The 25,856-nt window shown below is 46.0% G+C and overlaps 1 protein-coding gene across 2 annotated transcripts in view; it reads left to right on the top strand.

Annotated features, from left to right (window-relative positions):
* The window catches only part of WDR19 (WD repeat domain 19), a 740,406-nt gene that overhangs the window by 25,886 nt on the left and 688,664 nt on the right, over positions 1-25,856 (top strand). For both annotated transcript variants that reach the window (XM_078678329.1, XM_078678328.1), the window contains exons 3-4: positions 8,204-8,269; positions 20,092-20,217. In XM_078678329.1, the coding sequence (XP_078534455.1) occupies positions 8,204-8,269; positions 20,092-20,217 (192 nt within the window). The remainder of the gene's footprint in view (positions 1-8,203; positions 8,270-20,091; positions 20,218-25,856) is intronic.

Here is a 25,856-nt window from a genome sequence, read left to right as displayed (position 1 = left end):
GGCTCAACTCACATGCTGAGCCGGGGACCCGACTGGAACAGCTATATGGAACCCGACAGGTAAAACATCGCATTTGTGGGCACAGAGACAGAAAACGTTTGATGGTGAAGCATGAGATATCACTAATAAAGCTCCGGGATTGCAGGGAAAGAGAACAGATGCCACACCACTCTGGAATGCTCTGGGGAGCCTGCATATCACTTACCTGAGCACGCCGTCCTGTTGAGGAGAAGCCGACACCGCCAAGAGTCTTCACGCCATTGTAACCGCGCCGCCGCTCCGGGAACCACAATACCCGGCAGGCCACGCGGCGGCGCACTGGGTGACGCGCAAGGAGAGCGCGAGAGCGGCTTAAGAGGCACACAGACCGGCAAAGCGGGGGAGCCTGCATATCACTTACCTGAGCACGCCGTCCTGTTGAGGAGAAGCCGACACCGCCAAGAGTCTTCACGCCATTGTAACCGCGCCGCCGCTCCGGGAACCACAATACCCGGCAGGCCACGCGGCGGCGCGCTGGGTGACGCGCAAGGAGAGCGCGAGAGCGGCTTAAGAGGCACACAGACCGGCAAAGCGGGGGAGCCTGCATATCACTTACCTGAGCACGCCGTCCTGTTGAGGAGAAGCCGACACCGCCAAGAGTCTTCACGCCATTGTAACCGCGCCGCCGCTCCGGGAACCACAATACCCGGCAGGCCACGCGGCGGCGCGCTGGGTGACGCGCAAGGAGAGCGCGAGAGCGGCTTAAGAGGCACATAGACCGGCAAAGCGGGGGAGCCTGCATATCACTTACCTGAGCACGCCGTCCTGTTGAGGAGAAGCCGACACCGCCAAGAGTCTTCACGCCATTGTAACCGCGCCGCCGCTCCGGGAACCACAATACCCGGCAGGCCACGCGGCGGCGCGCTGGGTGACGCGCAAGGAGAGCGCGAGAGCGGCTTAAGAGGCACACAGACCGGCAAAGCGGGGGAGCCTGCATATCACTTACCTGAGCACGCCGTCCTGTTGAGGAGAAGCCGACACCGCCAAGAGTCTTCACGCCATTGTAACCGCGCCGCCGCTCCGGGAACCACAATACCCGGCAGGCCACGCGGCGGCGCGCTGGGTGACGCGCAAGGAGAGCGCGAGAGCGGCTTAAGAGGCACACAGACCGGCAAAGCGGGGGAGCCTGCATATCACTTACCTGAGCACGCCGTCCTGTTGAGGAGAAGCCGACACCGCCAAGAGTCTTCACGCCATTGTAACCGCGCCGCCGCTCCGGGAACCACAATACCCGGCAGGCCACGCGGCGGCGCGCTGGGTGACGCGCAAGGAGAGCGCGAGAGCGGCTTAAGAGGCACACAGACCCGCGGCGCGGGACGCGAGCGGGACGCCCGGGACTAAGCCCGGGCAAAGGGCGGGCCCTCTACGGCCCTCATCGGCACGACAAGGCCATACCTCTCACACGGATTATAAGGTACTGTCTCCAGTTAGTTCTATTTGATATAATTTTTCATAGAAGCATTGGCCTCCCATTCCGTTACTGGATTTCTGATTGACTTGCATAGCATATCGTTGCCAACATCGACTGTATCCATCTGAATTGAGCCTTGAAAGGCCGTCTATAATTACCGCTTCAATAATGGGGAAAAAGCTGGTTCCTGCCCCAGCTGAGACAGTGAATACTATTGATTCATATCTTGTACAAGTGGTCAGTAACATCAATAATAAGAGAAGACAATCTCTTGGCCTAAGCCAATCACCTATTCTGCCTACAGACAGCCCCTCTACAAGTATTTTAAGTACAGCGACATCGGATTCACTCACAGAAAAACCGACGTCAGATCTTGCAGACTCTAATCCTCAAAACAATAGCACTGAGGCAGCTGCTGCTGCTGACGTTGACTTTCCAACAGATAGAACAGACTTAATAGATCTATCAGATAGTGTTTTTATTGATGTGAACCAACAGCTAGCTGCTACGGACGATGACCCACAATCCCTGCAGCCTTCTACACGGGCTGTTAGAGCCTGTAGAAGACTCCCAGTAAAGAGGGGGGGGAAACAACTAGGAAGGAAAAAACCCGCCACACCACCCTCTAGGCGGGGGGGGGAAATATGTAGACTCCGATATTGACATAGAGTCTAAACGCATTATCGATGACGATCTTTTTAATAGGATTCAAGAAATTATAGACATCAAGATTAGGACTATAATCAAACCCCTGATCGGGAAACTAGATAAATTAACATCTGAGGTCAAAAAACTGGGTGGGGTACATAGTAAACTAGTAGATGAGGTAGAGAATCTATCCTCCCTCGTCACAAATCTAACACCCACGGACGTGGAGGTTACCCCAATTGAAAGTAATTTACAGCCCATTCAACAAGGGCCGCTGCTTTTGCCAGCGTTACCGTCAGTACCTATTCCTGGTCAGGATGCTGTTGTAGATGCTGGAGACGCCCGTAACAGCACTACTGGCCCTATAGTGGTTGCGCAACAAGAGGACGTTTCAGCCCAATTCATAGTGGAAGCCTCGCCGGTAGTGCTGGTGCTGGCAAATGTCCCTGTTCTATCACAAGATAAAAAAGAGTCCAACCAGGATCTAAAAGATAAAGCGTTACATTGGCTCTCTAACAATATGTATATGGCTCAACAAGGGCTCGACAAACTGGCAGGGGATATTGTTATGACCAGGAGGGCTTCTTGGATTGGCAGTAAGCCAAAAAAGTTCCAGGGGGACTGTGTCATCCTAAACTTTGCCAATGCCGAGGTCCTTCCAGAAATCTTGAGCAATGTTTTCCCACCCCAACGTCGTAGTGGCTCTATAGTTCCTCTCACTCTCAAGTTCTTTTATGATGAGACTCCGCTTGCAACCATACCCATTATTCCCAGTTACAAAAGAAACGTTAATCCCAGTAGCTGGGGAGGGGGTACCAGATCTCGACATTTTAATGACTGGTTTCAGCCTATAGCACATCGGGAGCCAGGAAGATTCAACTACCAGAAAGAGTTAAATAACAGGCCTGTCCTTGCACATGAGCCAAGGTTTAATGGCTGGGGTTCCGGCCTTATGGGCTACGAACATAGTGCTCGGGGAAATAGGCCCACTCATTGGTTGAGAAACGATCAGTTTCTTACACGCCCAAATACCCCACAACCTATGTGGAACCCAGCTCTTTATGGACAGGGTCAGGCGGCTACTCCATTTGAGTGGGGCTTTGCCACAGGAAACAGGTTTGGCCCTTTATCTGACTTGAACACCTGTGATTGACTCGAACCAGGAATTGATCTGGAAAGGGAGGTGTTGAACAACCCAATAGTAAAATGTGGAGATTTAAATACCGTTGAGCACTTGATCAATTCTGTCCCCAATGTAGCACCAGAGTCTCAAGCGTCAATTAATCCTGTACAGCAACTGCTTTCATCTCGGACTGTGGCTTTTGTAAATACGAGTACGTTGGGAGAGGGCATACAGAGCCTGTGTCAAGCTGATATCAGCGAAGGCCCATTATCGCAACTAGCAGTTGAAGGTGATTTAGAGAATGTAAACGAACTAAGGTTATCCACTGATTCCTGTAAGATCATTAGTTGGAACGTAGCAGGCCTAACTGCAAAACGTCAGGATCATGCTTGGCTGAGCTTTGTTACTAAGCATCATATCATCGCCTTGCAAGAAACCTGGGATACATCCAACAATCTTTGGTGGGATGGGTTCACCTGCTTTACCAAACCCGCAGTGGCTAGCAGGGCGGGCAGAGCAAAAGGTGGATTGGTGATTTTGTTCGCGTTAGACTTAGTGGGAAGCTACAGGCAGATCAGTACTGACTCTGACAACATCCTAATGGTTGAAAGGGTGATTAATAAAACAAGCAGGACTTTATATGTAAATTTCTACAATTCAGGGAACAGTTATTATAGCGGTCGCAACATCTCCAGTTTGGATAACATTTTAAATACAGCAGCACAGAATATCGAGTTAGTTTTTGAGTTCATTTTATTAGGCGATTTTAATATTCATTTATGCAATTTAGCATGTAAGGGAAGAGGTAGAAACGAGTTTGATGATGTGGCCTTACAGGGACCTCATTTTGAACACTCTGCAGAAGGGCCAGGAGCTTGAAGATTTATTGGCCAACTATGACTTATATGAACCTGATTGCGGCCTGAGGTCGCCAACTTTTACCGGCGCCCAAAATGGCACAGCGATCGATTACATTTTTGTTTCACCAGGGATTTTAAATCGGACCATGGCTTACCGTACAGTTGCAACCCACTATAGTGACCATAACCCAGTTTTACTCGAAGTGGCCGGGGGTGCCAAGATGGGGGCGCCACCAATGACAGCAAAACCGGCACATCTCCTGAGGACCACTGATCAAGATCGACGAGTGAAGTGGGCTAAAGTGATTCCGGAAATTTTTTATGGAAAATGCTTCCCTAAAATCAAAGACCAGGTGGAGCTTTGTAAAAACCCGGGCACGCAAGGTAAACACATAGTAGCAGCTTATGAGGCAATCTGTAACCAGGTATCCAAGGACCTTTTAGCAAAACCAACCCAGGGAGTACAAGGACATAAGCGATGGTTCGATTCTGTATGCTCGAAAGCCCATAGAGAACTGTTGGCAGCCCTAAAAAATGCCCCAAGGGATAAAGAAGTAATCTCGAGATTAAGGAAAACCTATAGGGCAGCCATTAAGAATCGTAAAGACACCATCAAACGCGAAACATGGGATAATCTTCTTTCAGCGGCAGTGCTTAAGGATAGCAGGAAATTTTGGGAGATCATCAAACAGCCCCTATTCTCTGATGACAGCAATGCACCCATGGACTGCGTGATCACAGATGAAAAATGGTTGTCTTTCTTCAAAAATGTTTATGGGGGTGATGAAGAGGGTATTAAAAAGGGCCCATCAACTAATGTGGATGTTCATCCCATCATCTTTAATCCCCAAGAAGTGGAGAAAGCTCTGTTGGCAACCACCAAACACAAGGCACCAGGCCCCGATGGAGTCCCTGCTGACTTTTTTATGTACTCTCCTAAACTGTGGGCTGAGGTTATGTCAAATGTGTTTAATGCAGTTAATGGTAATCCAGCTCCCGCCTCGTGGGCCAGATCCACCATCGTACCCATTTTTAAAAATAAAGGTCAGCGGGACGACCCTGCGTTCTATAGGCCCATATCCCTCTTGGACTCAACTATAAAAATCCTGGGCAGAGTCCTTTTATCTAGATTGAGGGAGAATGTTGAGGGCTGTGGTGGGCTGTCTGACCTGCAATATGGTTTTAGGGAGAGAAAAGAGACCATCGAACAATGTATTAATCTGCATTTACTCATCTCTAAGTATACGGTGGCCAAGGAGGGTTCTGTGTTTTTGGCATTTATGGACCTCTCCTCGGCCTTTGACCTCGTTAATAGGGCAAAACTTTGGTCAATTCTTTTGGAGATGGGTATTGATGAAGCTTTGGTTACGTTTATGGCCACCATGCATCAGGAGCTTTTCGCAGCCGTCCGAGTGTCAAACAATGGCAGATGCACCCCACTTTTTAAATCTTTAAAAGGGGTTCGGCAAGGCTGCATCTTAGCCCCCACGCTTTTCACCATCTATATTAATGGCATGGGGGATCACCTGCGAGGCCAGGATGCGGATGTGCCACGTGCAGGAGATGTCCATATCCCGGCACTCCTGTACGCGGATGACGCCGTGTTGATCGCCCGCACTGGTGTAGGTCTGCAGCGCCTCTTGGACGCTTTTGGCTCCTTCATGGATAATCTGGACCTTAAGGTCAATGTTTCCAAATCACATACGATGGTTATGGGGCGTGAGCGTTTCAAAAAAAGACATAAATCATTCTTCTGCAGAGGGGCCCCGGTGGCTAAGGTAACCACATTTCCCTATTTGGGTGTACTGTTTGACCAGAATGGAACGTGGGGGCCACAGATTAGAGCAAAGAGGCTGGCGGTTATTAGATCTTCCTCAGCGCTCTTGGGCTTTGCTGGCAAGCTGGGAGCCAGGCCCATGGAAGCCCTCTTAAAAATCTACAAGTGCAAGCCTGTGGCTATTGCACTATATGGATCCCCTTTGTGGGGGTATGTAAATCTTGACCCCATTCAAAGGGCAGAAAATAGATTCATAAGATCTCTTCTCTCTATCCCCCAGTCAACTCCGACTTATTCCATACATAAAGAGGTGGGTTTATCCTACCTGTCAGACTCACTGAGTTTAGCACCCCTAACCCTGTGGCTGAAAATGTGGTTGAATGAAGATCTTCCTCTGAACCACATAATATTGAAGGATGTCTTATCACTTGATAAATATAGTAGTATCCCATGGCTGGCCTATCTAATTAAATCATTTACTGAATTGGGCCGTCCAGAACTCTTTTTAAGCCCAGATAAAATTAGGGCTCTGGACATAGATTCTATAAAAAAGTCATTCAGGGATATGAAGGAAGTGCGCCGTGAGGAAGCTGAACTGCAGAAGCCAGCAGTTAGGGCACATAATCTTTTGGTGAGCGAACACTCCCTTGCACCTTACCTCACTTTTGTTACAGTCCCTTATCACAGGTTTTTACTAACTAAATTCAGGTTTAACCTGTTACATTTTTATTTAGGTTCTTTCAAGTCTTGGCAGAAGCCAGACCTAGCCCCCCCCATGCAGTTGTGACCTTTTTTCTGTGCAGGACACAATGCATTTTATTATGTTTTGTAGCCTGTACCATGAGCAGAGGAAAAAATATTTGCTCCCTATTCTGAAAGAAGTGGGTTTTACTCAGGTGCGTCCGGCGTTGATGTATTTACAACTCCTGACAAATCCCCGTACAACTTTCTGTATCGCTAACTTCTTAGTGGCCGCTGCGAGGGTAAAAATGGGGGGCTAAATCTCGCCTTAAAAAACTTTTAAAGTTGCTATGTTTTTTCTTTTGATATGAATTGTAAAATGCATTTTCTATTTATTCTTGTATATAGTATTTATAATATTCATTCAGACTGATGTTTTTAGGTAATTGAAGGGTCATTCATGTATGTATCCCTTCTCAGGGTTTTATTGTTTTGTTTCTTTGTATGACTTGTAATAAGTCGAATAAAGATATTCTGACTGACTGACTGACACTCTGGAATGGGACATTGCTTAAGGGGGTCTGAAAACCGTCTGGTTTTAAACAATAGGAGCACTTTGGAATCAACTTCTTATGACGTGTGTTGGAGGGGGTGACTCGTTCTGCAGTGCCCTTCAAGGCACTGCAGAACGAATTTCAGCTATTGCCCGTTCAAAGATATGCGTATGTGCAACTGCCTCCTGTTGTCTGCACTGAAGGGCTCAGAAGATCAGATATTCTAGAGTACAACCCATGAAAAACTGGGTCCTGATGGGTGCGATTACGCAGAAACTGTTGTCTCATATTTACTGAGCTACCCTTAATAATACTTCAGGCAAACACCAAAGCAGATGGGAGACCGACCTGGGACCAATGGAATGCATTGAGGGGAAGTGGCTTTGATGCATCCTAGGGAGACTAAGACTGAGACTAATACAACTCAAAATCTTGCATAGGATATATTATAATAAGAACAAGTTATTCAAAATGGGAAGGGCCCGAGCCCCAGATGTGTACAATGCTACATAGAGGAGGGTGCTTGTATCCACATGAGTTGGACTTGTTCAAAGATGAGGGCTCCTGGGTATAAATTTCCCCAGCACACCACAGTTTGTCTTATTGGGTATACTGTGGGATGTGGATATCCCTAGGTCACAGCTGGTATTTTGTACACAGAGTCTTGTTGTTGCTAAATGTAATAAAGCCCAAATGTTGTGTCAGATGCAAACACCAAGTACAAGTTTGTGGCTAAGGGGTATGAATAGATGCATGGAAGCGGAGAGTGCGGTCTATGAGGGGTGGGGATGTTTAGAAAATGTGAAAAAGTTTGGAAGAAATGAAGGTTCTTTTACGATCGGGATGCCGAAGTGGCGGTCCTTTCCTATGCCGCATCCCTGGCAAAAGACCCATATCTGTGACGTGTGGGTGCATTTTATAGGGGCGAGAGGGTGGTTGGAGGGTAGATCCCAAAAAGGCTTGTTGGGGTTTTTCAAATGCGAATTACTACTTTTTTGACCAGTGTTCTATGTTTCTGGTGTTGCTGTATGAAAAATAAAGATCAACAAATACTACACATCTGCCAATATACAACAAAGTATTCATGTGTGTTGTATTTTTTTTTTGCAGCGCTGATCACACTGTAAAAGTCTTTGATCGCCATGGACAAAAGAAAGATGAAATTAACTTACCAGGGTTAGTAACTATATGACTGTGTTGCACTTTATGCTAATTTAATTTTCACTTTAGCTACAAGTGGGAAGCAAGTTCTGTGTTAACTGACATTTGCTGCCTGCTGCGAGTGTCACAACTGCCACTGTTACTCCTCCTCGACCACTATCCAATCAGAGGTCTTGGTGGGGGAACAGCACCTCTTGATCTGGAAATTGCTGCTGTGCCCTTGGATCCTCCATCCTGCAGTGCATGCTGCTTGACTTTCAGCTGCATTAAGTGCCACCTTTCATATTGTGATCAGACCTGCTCCCCTAACCACAAATGGTGTTATATGATGCTAGTGGAGTTAATGGCAGCCTTCTAAAGGGATTCCACACTCTATCAGAACCCTTGCTCCAAATGAACTCTGCATCTCCTGGGAAGTAAATGCACCCAAGTGTACTGTTCAAGCGGCCAGCAGTAAGACGCTGGCTGTTAAATAAGCCCACTCAAGGGCTTCTGCTAAATAATTGCTTCACTCATGGCCCCAGAAATGTGCAAAGAGCTTGAGATCAGTGATCGATGTTTGGTGCAATGATTGATGAAGGGATAAACATGTGTCTCTTATGTCCATGATGTCAAGCACCTTTGGCGTTCAGCGGTGACATCACATGTTTGTCTGCTATTATCGCTTGCTTGTGGGTATATGTGTATTTGAGTGTCTTTGTATCATTGCAGTGCACAATCTTATTACCCAAAAAAACTGTTTCCTAGAAAGTGCACCTAAGCAAATACTGTAATCTTAGAAAGCGTGACATCTGTACATAAGCACATTTTTGTGTTCTTGACCCTGCTACTCCCTCTTTCACTTTCCAGACCTTCACTTTTCCGGACTTTACATAGCCTAAGGCTGTTTGGTACTTTTCTCAGAAACATTGATGCCTTTGATTGTTGACTAATGAGTTTTGACATCCTGTCAACAGTGAAGTTTAATATGCACCCCCCCCCAGATGACGCTTTTGCCATTACTTGCAGCTTTTTCCCCACAACATTAGAGAAGAGTGTAATTGTGATTCAGTTTCACAGCAGAAGCATAGACATTTATCAGGCATGCCATTTGGCCTCTTTTTTAACACACCTCTTAATAATATAGTCTGCCCTTCCTGTCTGAGAGTACTCCAGCCACCCTGTTTATAATGCATGTTTTCAAAGTTTCTGTATGAAGCTCAGAACATACCATCCCTCCTCGTTCCAGTTTGCCATTTCTCTCTTCGTTCAGCCCTGTTTCCTACAGCCTAGTAGCGTCTGTCCCCATGCTACTCACATGTTATGTGTCGAGGCTTTTGTTGTAATTGACACCCATGACATCACAGATTATTATTCTATATTATGCCATCCTTAGGTACAGCTTGCATGGAGATGCACCTTCCTTACCCCTGTCTCCATGACAATCCTGGTGCTACTGTCATTCAACTATGGAAACGCCTCATCCCCTTCCCAGTTGTCAACTAGACCAGGCCAGGTGCCGAGAGATCCCCCTGGGGATGATTTGTTGCGCCCTACAAATGAGTAAATAAATAAATAAATAAATACATCTAGGACTGTGATGCTTCACTGTTGATGGCACTGTACAAGTGCTAGTAAATTAACATACTATGCAGGTCCTCAGGCATACCTTGTCGCCCCCAACTTCTCTTGTTTCATCCAGTACCCCACACAACCATAGATTGATGATAATGAATAGGAATAGGAGTTAGCTGCCCATGGAGAACTGTAAGCGTTACAACCTTCTGTACCAGTACACTTCAAACGTTTTCCTACTCCCTCTGACTTCCCAATACCATTGTCATTTCACCAAAGACGTGGCATAAATTACCACTGAGACAACTCTGAAAGCGAGAAGAAAACTTCTGTGTAACCGTATCATTTCCTCCCTGCCCGCTAACATGTTTGGCCGCAGAGTACTCCCCCAAGGGGTCCTCCCAGTCATTTATTCATTTTACTGGATATGCTTCTCACCCTGGTCTGCCTCGGTTTTACTCACGGTCTCAAAGTAGCTGGTCACTCTGGTGATTCTGTCTGATTTTCTGTCTTCCCACTGCTGAGTTCCTCTCAGGTATGTGATGTGCCAGGATTTGCAAATGGTGTTAATCCCAAAGGTGGCTGAAAACATAAACGGTATTTTATTCCCAAGAATCGCAGTTTCATGTTGACTCAGCTAAATGTTTTTCTGAAGTGCTGCCCTTTTGCATTCAGTGGGCCAACAGTAGTTCAAAGTATTACTGTTAACAAATGACCAGTTTCTTTAAGCTGTATGAGGAATTGAGTATAACCCTTATAATTCATTTGTTTTGCTATTATTATTCTGTGTGACTCTTGTGGCAGTGGTTTAAGTTCAGATACATTGTTCACTTTTTTGATTGACAAAAATTTGCACAGACATTTGTTTAAGGGCCCGTTTACCCTAAACCACTCTTCTACAAATAATTACTTTTAAAAAAATTATTTTGTTTTTAAAACCGATTTTATTTGGGTTTTATTCAGCATAGTACACACGTCTGCTTTCAATATTTCTCATGCATAAACATTCTTGTATTATCATCATCACCTCTCTGTTAATACTTTTGACCCAACTCCCACACCCACCCCCCCAATGTGAGTTGCTTCACTGTTGACTGTCAGTCCTAGGGATGTATGGTTATGCTTTCGGGTGTGCTGTCTGTTCTGGAGAAGTCATAAGGTGAGTTAAGGTACAGGCTGGTGATTGCCTTTTCCTATGCTCTCCGACCCATTCCATTCCCTTCTCTCTGAGGTGATCGAGAGCGCGAGGGATTTGCTGCTGCTTTGTCCGAGTTGATTGTCCGTAAATCATCTACTAATCTCCCCCAACCCCTTGCTGTGTCCCGTGTACCTATACCACGCCCTGCTTTTCTCAGCAGAATTCTGCCTTCCGAGCTCGTCCACTTTTCCGGCTCTCTCTACCATGCCACTCCTCTCTGTCCCCTCATTGACTTCCAATTTCTAGTGATTTCCAGTTTGGCTAATACATGTGCAAGGTCTTGGAATTTCCCTGTTACCTTCGTTTTGGCTGTGTGTGGGAACCAGCTCAGTAAACCGTGTCTTGGTGTGTGTGGAGTCTATGATATTTTCTATGACGCTTAGTACCTCTTCCCAGAATGTGTGGAGATTGGGACAGTCCCAGAACATATGTAGCACATGGGCCTCTCTTTCCCGTCATCTTGGGCAAGCCGCTGTCTCCTTCTGATCCGCACCGGCATAAGGTACGCTCTGTGTAGGACATAGTGTAGGACATAATAGTTTATTAATTTGAACCGCGCATTTCATTATATCTTGGGGGTCCTTTCTACAATGGCACTCCAACTCACCTCCGGAATCGGAACTCCCAAGTCCTCTTCCTAATGAAGCCTTAGCTGCTCCATGGGTCTCTGTATGCCATTCCTGATCACCCTATAGATGCATGAGATCCTTTTGATCCTACCTGCCGCCAGGCCACATACCTACAACAATCCAACGCATGCGGCTCCGTGGATCCAGAGCTCCAATGTTTCTTAAACACTGTGCAGAGGGCTCTGTGCAGCAGGAAGAGGCCCTGAGGCAGGTCAAATTCTGCATTAAAGTCCTCGAAAGGCAGCATCTCAGAGTCCCAAAAGAGGTCCCTATCACAGTCGCCCCGGCCTCTCCACAGTCGTCCAGACCGGCCCAGTTCCCCCCATGCGGTCGGTACCGCAGAAGTTCAAGGGGGAAGTCAGGGGCAGTGGACGCTGCATATATCTAGTCCAGCACTAGTGTCCTTCTGTCACCTTTGAGCGCTGCATCGTGGCTAATGCCACTCGCCTGCAGCTCAGTCCCCAAATAAACATTGTAAGCTGCGAGTTCAGGTCTCGAAATGTCATGCCTGGGATCTAAATCGGGAGAGTACTGAAGAGATACAGCAAGCGCAGCAGGGACACCATCTTTAAGAGGGCCACTCTACCTGCCACCTACAATGGCAGAGAACCCCGGAACCCCATGGAGGAACAGAGGGACCGTATTGCTCTGCCCATGTTGCCCTCCATAAGTCAGCTGCTCTGTGATATATTTTTACTCCCAGATACTCCAGGCAAGTGGGTTCCCAATGCAGGCATCCCAGCTCACCCAGGAGGGGCCTATCAGTTGTCATGGGGAACAGTCTCTATTTCTGCAAATTCACCTACAGTCCTAAGAGTCGGCCGAACCCGTCCCGCATATTATGGGCACCTCTCAGATCCCCCTCTGTGTCTTGGAGAAAGAGCAGTAGGTCATCCGCGTACAGGTCTATGTGATGTTGGATACCTTGCACCTTCAGCTCTCTGTAATCTCGTCTTAGCCTCTTGCAACACTGCAGAGACTCCATGCCCAAGGCGAACAGTAGCAGAGATAGGGGGCATCCCTGCCGTGTACCTCTCTCCACGTTTTGTCTTGGGGAAATAACCTTCCCCGTACAGACTCTGGCCTTCGGGTTCGTGTATAATAGTTTCCCCAGCCCAAAAAAACCCCATCCAGTCCCAGTTTGCCCAGTACCTGGTATAAAAAGTACCACTCTAGGCTGTCAAAAGCCTTTTTTATATCTGCTGCGAATACTGCTGCTGTATCGAGAGCGCGAGGGATTTGCTGCTGCTTTGTCCGAGTTGATTGTCCGTAAATCATCTACTAATCTCCCCCAACCCCTTGCTGTGTCCCGTGTACCTATACCACGCCCTGCTTTTCTCAGCAGAATTCTGCCTTCCGAGCTCGTCCACTTTTCCGGCTCTCTCTACCATGCCACTCCTCTCTGTCCCCTCATTGACTTCCAATTTCTAGTGATTTCCAGTTTGGCTAATACATGTGCAAGGTCTTGGAATTTCCCTGTTACCTTCGTTTTGGCTGTGTGTGGGAACCAGCTCAGTAAACCGTGTCTTGGTGTGTGTGGAGTCTATGATATTTTCTATGACGCTTAGTACCTCTTCCCAGAATGTGTGGAGATTGGGACAGTCCCAGAACATATGTAGCACATGGGCCTCTCTTTCCCGTCATCTTGGGCAAGCCGCTGTCTCCTTCTGATCCGCACCGGCATAAGGTACGCTCTGTGTAGGACATAGTGTAGGACATAATAGTTTATTAATTTGAACCGCGCATTTCATTATATCTTGGGGGTCCTTTCTACAATGGCACTCCAACTCACCTCCGGAATCGGAACTCCCAAGTCCTCTTCCTAATGAAGCCTTAGCTGCTCCATGGGTCTCTGTATGCCATTCCTGATCACCCTATAGATGCATGAGATCCTTTTGATCCTACCTGCCGACAGGGCCACATACCTACAACAATCCAACGCATGCGGCTCCGTGGATCCAGAGCTCCAATGTTTCTTAAACACTGTGCAGAGGGCTCTGTGCAGCAGGAAGAGGCCCTGAGGCAGGTCAAATTCTGCATTAAAGTCCTCGAAAGGCAGCATCTCAGAGTCCCAAAAGAGGTCCCTATCACAGTCGCCCCGGCCTCTCCACAGTCGTCCAGACCGGCCCAGTTCCCCCCATGCGGTCGGTACCGCAGAAGTTCAAGGGGGAAGTCAGGGGCAGTGGACGCTGCATATATCTAGTCCAGCACTAGTGTCCTTCTGTCACCTTTGAGCGCTGCATCGTGGCTAATGCCACTCGCCTGCAGCTCAGTCCCCAAATAAACATTGTAAGCTGCGAGTTCAGGTCTCGAAATGTCATGCCTGGGATCTAAATTGGGAGAGTACTGAAGAGATACAGCAAGCGCAGCAGGGATACCATCTTTAAGAGGGCCACTCTACCTGCCACCTACAATGGCAGAGAACCCCGGAACCCCATGGAGGAACAGAGGGACCGTATTGCTCTGCCCATGTTGCCCTCCATAAGTCAGCTGCTCTGTGATATATTTTTACTCCCAGATACTCCAGGCAAGTGGGTTCCCAATGCAGGCATCCCAGCTCACCCAGGAGGGGCCTATCAGTTGTCATGGGGAACAGTCTCTATTTCTGCAAATTCACCTACAGTCCTAAGAGTCGGCCGAACCCGTCCCGCATATTATGGGCACCTCTCAGATCCCCCTCTGTGTCTTGGAGAAAGAGCAGTAGGTCATCCGCGTACAGGTCTATGTGATGTTGGATACCTTGCACCTTCAGCTCTCTGTAATCTCGTCTTAGCCTCTTGCAACACTGCAGAGACTCCATGCCCATGGCGACTAGTAGCAGAGATAGGGGGCATCCCTGCCGTGTACCTCTCTCCACGTTTTGTCTTGGGGAAATAACCTTCCCCGTACAGACTCTGGCCTTCGGGTTCGTGTATAATAGTTTCCCCAGCCCAAAAAAACCCCATCCAGTCCCAGTTTGCCCAGTACCTGGTATAAAAAGTACCACTCTAGGCTGTCAAAAGCCTTTTCTATATCTACTGCGAATACTGCTGCTGTATCGAGAGCGCGAGGGATTTGCTGCTGCTTTGTCCGAGTTGATTGTCCGTAAATCATCTACTAATCTCCCCCAACCCCTTGCTGTGTCCCGTGTACCTATACCACGCCCTGCTTTTCTCAGCAGAATTCTGCCTTCCGAGCTCGTCCACTTTTCCGGCTCTCTCTACCATGCCACTCCTCTCTGTCCCCTCATTGACTTCCAATTTCTAGTGATTTCCAGTTTGGCTAATACTGTGCAAGGTCTTGGAATTTCCCTGTTACCTTCGTTTTGGCTGTGTGTGGGGACCAGCTCAGTAAACCGTGTCTTGGTGTGTGTGGAGTCTATGATATTTTCTATGACGCTTAGTACCTCTTCCCAGAATGTGTGGAGATTGGGACAGTCCCAGAACATATGTAGCACATGGGCCTCTCTTTCCCGTCATCTTGGGCAAGCCGCTGTCTCCTTCTGATCCGCACCGGCATAAGGTACGCTCTGTGTAGGACATAGTGTAGGACATAATAGCTTATTAATTTGAACCGCGCATTTCATTATATCTTGGGGGTCCTTTCTACAATGGCACTCCAACTCACCTCCGGAATCGGAACTCCCAAGTCCTCTTCCTAATGAAGCCTTAGCTGCTCCATGGGTCTCTGTATCTCATTCCTGATCACCCTATAGATGCATGAGATCCTTTTGATCCTACCTGCCGACAGGGCCACATACCTACAACAATCCAACGCATGCGGCTCCGTGGATCCAGAGCTCCAATGTTTCTTAAACACTGTGCAGAGGGCTCTGTGCAGCAGGAAGAGGCCCTGAGGCAGGTCAAATTCTGCATTAAAGTCCTCGAAAGGCAGCATCTCAGAGTCCCAAAAGAGGTCCCTATCACAGTCGCCCCGGCCTCTCCACAGTCGTCCAGACCGGCCCAGTTCCCCCCATGCGGTCGGTACCGCGTGCTCTGCATCTAAGATGGCCATGATCGTCTTATATCAATGGCTGTTTTCCTCCCTGGAAAGAATCCAGCTTGATCAGAGTAAACCAGCTTGGACATGTATGGCAAAAGTCGAGTCGCTAGTATTTTGCTCAGGATTTTATAATCTATGTTCAGCATGGACAGTGGCTTATATGCTGTGCGATCATGTGCCAGCTTACCTGGTTTTAACACTGGAATAGTAAGTGCTTAAGTGCTTCCCTGGCGCTATGAGGTAGTGTACTCATCTCGAGATCTGCGGCATACATCAAGACCAGTCAAGGAGCTAGCTCCCCTGAATAGGTCGAGTAAAATTCAGCCGGTAATCTGCCTGTTCCCGGTGTTTTATTATGAGCCATGTGCTTAATGGCCACCTTCAACTTGTGAAGGGAAATGTCAGCTCCCAACTCCTCTGCGTCCCCTAGTTCTAACCACGGTAGCCGTTGTCCTCCAATGTAGTCTCTTACTACAGTCTCCTCGCATGGGGAGCCCCCCCGGCATAGACTAGCATAATACTGGGGAAATATTTTGTTGACCCTTGTGTATATCATCCTTTTGCATCATGATCTCCATCTCAACTATTGGAGAACCTCTGCTGGCTGAATTGGCCAGCCATGCCAGTAAGGAACCACACTTGTGCCTCTTGGCAGGTGTGCAGTCTAAATATTGTTTGTGATCGAAACATCAGAGCCTTTCAGTCTGCTGGGCTGCCTTCTCCCTAGCGTCTTGAAGTCCCGTTTGTAGCTCTGGGCATCCCGGTTGTCTCTGTTCTGGGTTTCTAACCTTTTTCGGCTGTCAGGACTTCTGTCATGAGCGTACGTCTGGCTCCTGTGGTCTTTGCTATGCATTTGCCCCTCAGGATCACCTTGAAGGTGTACCATTCAGATAACAAGGAGGTAGCCGTTTTGTCATGGTCATGAAAATATTGTGTAATCTTCTCCCGGATCCCATGCCTAAATACCCCGTCCTCCAGCACATCCGGACTTAGTCTCCAGGTGGGGATTGTGGGGTTAGGGTGCTTCCATTTCAGTCCGCATAGGACTGGATTTTGGTCCGAGATCGTTCAGGCCAGGTATTCAACCGTGCGGATCTTACAGTAGATATCCGATGTGCACAGAAATGTGTCTAGTTGAACATGCAACTCATGTGTCGCAGACAAGTATGAGTAGTCTTGGTCTTAGGGATGTACGGTGCTCCAGCAGTGTACCAGCCCCCAATGTCCTTGCCAGTCTTTAAAAGCCCCTGCAGTACCTGTTGTTTGGGAATCTCGTAGTTGCGGGTGGGATCTCTCAAGGTTTACATCCACCACGCTTTTAAAGTCTCCTCCCACAATCACTGAGGTATGGGGCTAAAATTCGGGTTAGTTGGGTCAAGAAATGAATCGGATCAACATTGTGGGTGTATACAATAACTGTACTCAGGACTCTCCCCTTCAGTCGCCCTCGTACCACTATGTATCGGCTCTCTGGATCAACTAAAGTGTCTATGAGTTGAAAGGGTATTCCCACTCGTATCCAGATCATTACCCACCTAGAGTAGGTTGAGTATATAGTGTAGTATGTCTGACAGCGGCAGCGTCTCTGTAATGTCTGTCCTTCCTTTGCTGTTAGATGCGTTTCCTGGAGGAGGGCTATTTGCACTCCCCTTCAGTTAAGGTAGGAGAACATTTTGTGTCTCTAAGACATGGTGTGCATTCCCTTTATTTTCCATGTTAAGCATTATGCTGGTGAAGTGAGAATCTCTGCAATTGGGCACCCTCTGATTCACCTCAGGGAGCGCCAGCCTAAGTGGAGCCAGAATGTAGGCATCTCTTGTGCAGATTGGCAGGGGGATGGAGGAAGAAGACCTACCAAGGTGGTTGAGTGACAACGGTCCCATAGCCAAACCAAGCTGCCATCTGACAGAGTATTGAAGACAATAGGGGATTGAGATGACAGACAGCCAATCTCAATGAGTGAAGCAAGACTTCTTCCAGCCTCACAAGAGGAGGAAGAAGTAAACAGAGTAAGAAGAAAATAAAGATGGGGCATCTGGAAAAGGGTTGAGGTGGTAGAAAGAGAGGATGGTGGGCTCGCGTCTCCATCTTGATGAAACATGAGAAAGTAGAGAAATCTGTGACGTCGATCGGGAAAATAGAATACAGCTTGGCTCGGGTCCAGAATGCAGTGCATTGATTGAAGAGAAACTACAGACAAGTGAACGTTTTTTTTGGCAGCTGAATCTAACATAAGAACCCAGTGGTATTCTGAGATGGTGTGTCCAATGCTCACCCTGAAAAACAGGATTGAGCTGTTGGAGAACTCAAGAAACCACAGTAGCAGTATCGGGGGTGATGCCAGCCTTTTTTGCAGAACACTTGACTTCCCCCAAGATCCTCCCTCTTGGACCACCCTGGCCAGACACCAATAAAAAAAGAGAGTCCACACTACCCTTTACAGCATCCAGTTCATTGGAGGAAATAGCTAGAGTGACACTAAACAAGTGGCTTTACTGGACTTTAAGCAACCCATCTTGAGGAATACAGCATGGTTAAAGGTGGAGCTAAAGGTAGAGAACAAAATAATTATTATTTTTCCATACAACAATGTAAACTGAGATGATGAGGAAACAATTCATGCTGGGTTAAAAAGAATTCCTAGGCTGGAGCAACCCGGCTTTCCTATGAAACCCACTGAAATGTAAGCTGATTTTAAATAGAACTCCTACGTCCCACCTTTTCTGATGGTCTGAAAAAGGACTCTCCCAGAGGCGGATGAGGACTCTTTCGTTGGTTAGCGTTTATTGGTTTTCTAGGTTGTTGAGTTATTACTCAGACCCATTCACTGTCAAGAGCCACATGACGTTGAGCTTGGGGAAGAGGGAACAAGGGGACTTTTTGTAGAAGTAGGAGTCAGGCTAAATGTATATGTTGATTGTCTCCCTGTTATTTTAATGTCCCCTTTCTCTTCTTTCTTTTCATTCCTATCATCAATACTTAACTCAACCCCTGCCACAACTGTAGAGTCATGCTAAATTGCAACATACAGCATTTTGAAATACAATACCTGTTTTGAACATTTGGTGGTGATGTGGAAAAGTATTTGGGCAATTATTATAATTTATTTTGCACTCATCATTTAATCATATGATGTTTGTCTTTCATGGTTATGATACTAAAACACTGAAACCAACAGTTGCTGTGTAGAGCTAGACCGTTGCTAGATAAAATAAAGCAGTCTAGCATTGGCGCAAACACAGATTGCTGTAATGCCCTATTGGTAGTGACAACAAAAAGGAACTTTGTCATACTTGAAGTTTTGCAGAAATCTGTTCTGAAGCTAAACACTAGTCTTTACCTATAAAAACATCATACTTCTGCATGAAAACAATGCACAGATTGCCAGTGCTAAGGAGGGAAACGTTCAAGGTGCTTACCTTGACACATAAGGCAGTTTCTGCAATGGTCCGCAATATCAGAAAACATATTTCACCTTTCATACAAATTGAGAATGATGTTCCAGTGTAAAACAGCTGCTGACTGCATGCAAAATAATGCTTGCTAAGTCTGGGGAAAGATCTCTTCCTACTCACCTGAGGAATTTCTGGGACAGGCTGCCAGATCAGATCCAGTTGACAGACTGCTTCGATTTAGAAGAGCTATGAGGAGGCATCTCTTCTTCTGAACCAGTTGCTGGCTTCTTTTGCAGGTGAAATTAAGCTCTTGGTTGCCTAATGGGTTCAACCGTAAATGTAGTGATGATGCTTTCTCCTTTTTCCGAGCAGACCTAATATTTGAATGTAGTTGTGTCATGATCTGCCCCCCCCTTTCATTTCCCTCTTGCTTCTGTATCCTGGTGCAGGCCGCCATCCTGCCGGTCTAAGGTTTCATCTCCAAAAGCACCTTCACCTCCAGAGTGAACTTCTTCCAGGCTCCTATCCGCACTGCCACCCATCTTCCATAAGCCAGAGTCTTCCCTTTCACTCTCCGTCAAGTCAAGCCTTGGTCTCCTTCACTTATCCTCCTCTTGAGGAGGTCACTGACCTCTGCTCAACCCCAGTATTCTGCTGAAGATACTCTGACATCACTACATCAGCACTTTCTGTGGTGTAAAACTGGAATTAGCTGGCTCTTAATAGGCATCAATTGAATGGTCATCTTTACTGATACTGACTCTTGTATGGAGACCGATGCTAAGCCCAATGTAGCTTGAATTTTACAATTTCACTCTAAGTCACAAGTCGTACATTTATCGGAGTTAAATAATCTTTTTTGTCTATGTGTGGATCTTAAAGTTATCAGGGTCAAAACATTATTGAATTCAGGTGACTCGAGGAAACTGGAGCCACAAACATCAATGGGAATGTTTAAATTCCTAAAATATGGCTCTTTCAGTCTTTAACTTTTTATACCTGTCAGTGTTTAGTTTGCAGACAAATTGCAGCACACAATTCTTGTTTTCTTGCCTCTGCTGATACCTTGTCTATTTTCAGGATTTGTTTTGGCATGGATTGGGACAAAGATGGAGACACCCTTGCAATTATTGCTGACAAAACAAATTCTATTTACTTGTGGGAACCCAACACTAGTAAAACCAGTCAGTTGGACAGTGGCATGAGGTAAGAAAATTAAAGTGTGACAAAGAATACATTGCATACATTTATTGTGGAAATAAATTTAATGTGTGGTCATTTTAGACCTCATCTTACTTGGGTGTAAATGGTGAGTGTGTCTTCATTTTCAGTAGCTGGAAACATGTCAAAAAGAGAATGTCCGTGTTAGTCAAAAATAAGTGGTCATCATAAACTTTATTATAGTGTTGAGTCTCCTCTCGCGATGCATGCTTATGAATTTTGTAATAAAGATGCAAATGTGACTTTCCTTTTACAGGGTAGTCAAGTATATTAGAAACTATTGGTGCTGTTGTGAAGTTATGTCTTTTAGGGGAGCAGATTTCCAGGACAAAAGGTGAAGCATGCTGCTATTTTTTCCTGGAGATTGTGCAAAGAAGTGCTATTTTCATCCCATTTTTTTTTGCTAAACAATTTTTTTTATTGATTTGACAAAATACACCAGCCATTCATCACGACACCATGAGAACCCAGGAGTATAATCAATGATCTGCGAGACCCAATCTACAAATGCGAATTAATACAAAGCAGCATACATTCCCCTTAAAATTAAACCATTCCCCCCAACCATTTACCTTAGGCTCTATGATACTTCTTAGGACACCCACGTGCCTCATACAAGTTTTTTTCTTGCGTGGCACTACAATCGACCCTGGTCTTCCAGCGTCCGACACTTTGGGGGTCAGGGCACTTCCAGGAGGCCGCTATGTCCCTTTTAGCCAGCACCATTGCTGTAGTAAAAAACAACTTTTCGTTTCTAGACCCATCCAGCCCGTCAGTGATGTCCAGGATCGTGTGTTTTAGATCATGTGGGACTTACCACCCCAGTATTTCGGTGAATTCCTCCTCAATGTCCCCTCAGAACCGCGCAGAGCGGCCCATACCATATGGAGAAAATCAGCTGGTTCGTGGCCGCACCTAGTGCAAGCGGAGGTCGGGCTAAATCCTGCTCGATGAAGGCGCACAGGGGTGAGGTAGGCTGCATGTAAATAGTAGAGCTGTACCATATGCAGCCTGGTGGAGGTGGTGACCGTCCTGGGGGCCATAAGGGCGTCAGACCAGTCTTCCTCCTCCAGAGTGCCTACCCACTCCTCCCACTGGGCATGTAATCGATCTAAGGAAGTATGGGTGTTTTTGAGCAATGTTCGGTAGATGCGGGAGATGCCACCCTTCCCCGGCCCCCCAACATAACCTGCGCCTCAGGTGGGCTATGGTCAGGAAGCAGTGTGCTTGTCGTGAGGTGTGCGTGAAGAGCATATCGCAACTGTAGGTATCTGTAGAACTGCAAAGGATGCGGTGAGTGTCTTGTTTGAAGGTCTTTGAAGGAACGCATTTCATCCCATTTCTAAGTAACACTTTTGTGCTATTTGGCCTTTCCACACAGGATCCTGTACATGGGCTGTTTAAATCCCAGTTACGTTCCTGTCTCTCTCTCTCCTAAAGTCAGTCCCTCACTCAATTACTCACACACTTTATCTCTCTCTCTGAGCACACTGATTGGGTAATCATGACACCAGTGTTATTTACAACCACATGAAACTGTTGCTCTGTGGTAACAAGGCCCATCTTAAAAATAAGATATTGTTTCAGTTGAGTTCTTAGAAATCATCGTCTCTTCCCTCCATATCTCAGTGAATGCTTTCAAGTATCTAATATCACACAAAATACTTTATGTAAGATGTCTTTAAAAGGTGCACCAATAGTTAATAAATAACTATGTCTTTGCTTCTCCTTATAAGCTCTGCCCATGAAAAGAATGTGGTAAAGGAATGGGGCCGCCAAAACCTTTTGTCATCCATTATTCACAAAAAGAGAAGGGCTGATGGAGGATGACATTGTTAATCTTCAGTTCACTTCAGCAGTAGTTACCTACTTTCTAAGACAGAATAAATTACAAAATATAGAAAGTAATGATCCCTAGGATGTTGCAGGGTGTGCAGCACTTATGTTTTAAAAAAAATATTTATTTGTATTTTGAAGTAAGCATATTGCAGATTGACAATGCCAACAGGGCATTTTTTTAAATGTATTTTATAAACATATCGTGCTAACATCAGGATGAGTTGTGAGCTATCACGGTTGATCCTCATCTTGATACGACAGCAAAAATAATGTTGTTCACTCTGAACTGAACCAGAACTGCAAACAGTTTACAGTGCAAGCAAGGGAGTGTATAGGACAGGTGAAATCAGCAAGGAGTGCATTATACCATAAGCATAGGCAATGACACTGAGGTTATTGTCTTAATAGCGTGCTAGTGGGGTCTAATTTGCTTTGTTTGCCCTAAGTTAGCAGGGTATGCCCAGACGTGGGCCCCTTGCTCACTTTGCCACTGGATTCTATATAGCCTGGCTGTTGACGGGTGTTACCCCGAAACCGGTCCCAGGAAGCTTGTTTCTGGTCCAGGGAGGACCTGGCTTGGTAGTTAGGGCTGGACTGTTCCCATGTGGCACAGCGCCAAGACTGATTTGCATATAGCTGGGTCTGAACTGGGGTGGCAAAGTGAGTTAAACAACGATGATGGATTAAACTCAGATCTGTGACTGGGGGTGATTGTCTGAAAGGTTTCAGCGCTCCGTCCATCACCTCTTTGTGTTTGCCTTATATCCCACTTTAATAGCATGTTCTTTCTCAGTGCATAATTTGTGAAGGCAGTTGCAGGTGGTAGACGTCGGTGTTCATTTTTGGGCAATAGACCTATTTTTCATCGTCCTACTTTGAACCAGAGCAAGAGCAAAAAAGGGAGAAAGTAGGGGTAAAGGAAAGATAGGAAAACAACCACAATGGGAGAAAACTGGTATGAAAAAGACCAAGCAAGAGTAAGATAAAGATATTGGAAGTTTAGGGTGACAAATGAAAGAGGTATGAGGTAGAATCTGCATAAGGTAGCCTTGGTATTTGGCAGCCCAAGCATTTGGCAGTGCTGGTTGTTGGCTCCTAAGACAAAAAATTGAGGCATGTCACCTATTTTCTTAATTTAATATTTAGGTGTGTAATTTAAGCACTGGACTTTAACTCATCCTCATAGTACCCATAATATTTCTCTCCCTTATTAGCTCTATGTATGATTGTTCCTCCTCCTTTTAGGACTAGAGATATCTATTTTATTCTGCATTAGTGGTAGGGATGTATTGTATTGTTTTTAAATAGCACTCACTACCCCTGATGAGGCGTTGAAGCGCTTTTAATCGAGTAGCACGCTACTCCGGAACCAAAAAATAATTAGTGGTGAATTAGTCTGGGGACATATGAAATTAATTTGAGCGGTGGACATGTTAGTCTGTTATTTGGATTGAAAATGATAGTGGAGGAATAGAAGAGGGAAGGATATAGAAAGTTTTTTATTTTACGTCTAACCACGCCGTTACCACTTTAATAAAATATGCTGATAATAAAAGCTGCATTAAATCTGGGCTTGGCCGCCAACAGTGTCTTATCCCTGGGGACAGTTTTCTTTGCATCTTGCTATCAGAACCACACCCATATCCGTAATCTAGTGGGCATTTTGGATACTGTGGAACCAGGGGGAATGATTTTTAATCCTGGTCTCCGAATGGGACTAAGTTGTGTAATTTTAGACAATTATTTTCTGTCTTTGGTTATCTTTACAAGATGGGACAAAAATTGAATTTAGCTTAGAGTTTGTAGAAGTGTGTGATAATAAAACTAGATTGGAACTCAACACATGCTCATTGGATATTATGTCTTTGATGACTGAATCCAGTCTTTTGGTTTACTCATCAAATGTAGTGGGAAAGCCGAGATACTGGGAACAAGTAACAATTATAGTTTTGGTTCTTCAGCTTCACCAAACTCTCTTATCTTGTGCAGAAATGAAGCAAGTTTTATAAAAGTTGTTATGGTCGCAAGCAGTCCAAATAGCTGTGTACATCCGCAGAAATGTTTTTTTTGCTATTTACTAAACCCATTTTGGGAATCCCTAATATTTTAATGGCTTATAAAATGGGTTTGGACTCAATATCAATTCAGTACTTGTAAGGGCATATTGGGAGTGTCCCTTTCAAAAGCCCATTTGATATGAGTTCACCCCTGTTTACTTTAAGGAAAATGGGCCAATTTAAAAATAAAATAATAATCTTCATTTGAAAAGCTATCAGAGATATTGGTGGTCTGCTGGCACTTGCAGATCATTATCTCTGTGATTGTGTCCCATCGAATCGAGGCGCTATTTGCGACCTACCTCATGAATATTAATTGTGACTCTTTCAGATTTGGTATTTGTACATAGTTTGTGTCCACACAGGTAGGAAAAACACTGGTCACAAATTGAGACTACTTTATGCGATGTAATAGTACACCTGACCCTTAGTTGTCCCAATGCCTTTGCTCCTTTATCTTTTAATGAGAAGTTTGAGACAGACTCACTACCAAATTTGAGTAGCAAGGAAAGCACAGTTTTAAAATGAGCCATGTTTAGAGTGTTATTTCTTATTTCTTATGACTAAAAGGGAACTAATGGCTGGCACTGACTTTCTGGTACACCACTGTCCCTAGATAATGAATCACCTGTGTAGGAAAGTGCCCTTTCTGCATGGTTGTCCCCTAACTTTTTGCCAGCTACATGATGCAATTTGACTGAGTGTGTCCTGGGTCCCTGCCAAACAGGTTCCCAGGACGTGTGTTCTTTCCCTAACCTGTACCATTGTTTCCGCAATTGGCACAGCTCTGGCCTACCTGCAAGTCCCTTGGTACCATGGTAATGGTAGCCAAGGAAAGGCCACTGAGGGCTGCAGAATGTATTATCCCACCCTCAGAGACCGGCACCACTGCCAATGTAGCCTGTATGTTGTAGTGCAGCTAAAAGTGAAGGCTCGACGTGGCACGCATCCCTGTGTGCCATGCCTGCCCAGCACTGCATGAGGCCTAGGTAACTCACCCCTAAGGCAGGGTGCCCTATACCTCATGTGAGGACCTATCTGCATGAGCAGACCGGTCTCTATAATATCTAAGGCCATTCTTAAATATTAGAAGTACCCAGTAAAGCCATCCTGAGTATATGTTCTAGAAACTGGTCATTGCGAGTTTCCTAGCACCATAATGGCTTTACTGAATCCTGGTATGTTTGGTATCAAACATCTCAGAATAATAAACTTGTTCTGATTCCAGTGTCAGATTTATCATTCCCTGCACTCAGGGGTCCCTTCCTAGAGGGGACCCCTGAACCAAACCACCTGCTGGTGGATTCCTGACTGGTGAACACCAGCCAGCCACAACAAGACCCCTGGGGTTGGAGCCTTCGCTGGGCGGAGGTGTTCACTCCTCCCCAGATCAGGCTGGGCCATTTGTGGCAGGGGAGCTTTAAAGGCCTTGCCGCCTTTGCTATGCAACCCCAAGCCTCTCCTGCTATCAGGAGCAGACCCTCTTCCTGTCTCACCCCCTTTTCGGCAGGAAGATAGGCGGGAAAAATCAGAACAGCTGTATTGCTCCCTTAATATTAGTTTTAGACATGTCTCATTTACACTTCATTTTTTTAGGCCTATCACTATACTTCGACACTTGCTTAGGATGTTTCTTTCGATCCTTATTACATAGATGTCTTGTGCTCTCATTCTCACTTAATTTCAGAAAAGTGTCTGTTCCTATTCGTTCCAAGCATGCCTATACAT

The sequence above is a fragment of the Lissotriton helveticus genome, chromosome 2_2 (assembly GCF_964261635.1).
Source record: "Lissotriton helveticus chromosome 2_2, aLisHel1.1, whole genome shotgun sequence".
NCBI lineage: Eukaryota > Metazoa > Chordata > Amphibia > Caudata > Salamandridae > Lissotriton > Lissotriton helveticus.
This window is presented reverse-complemented; position numbering and strand designations above follow the sequence as displayed.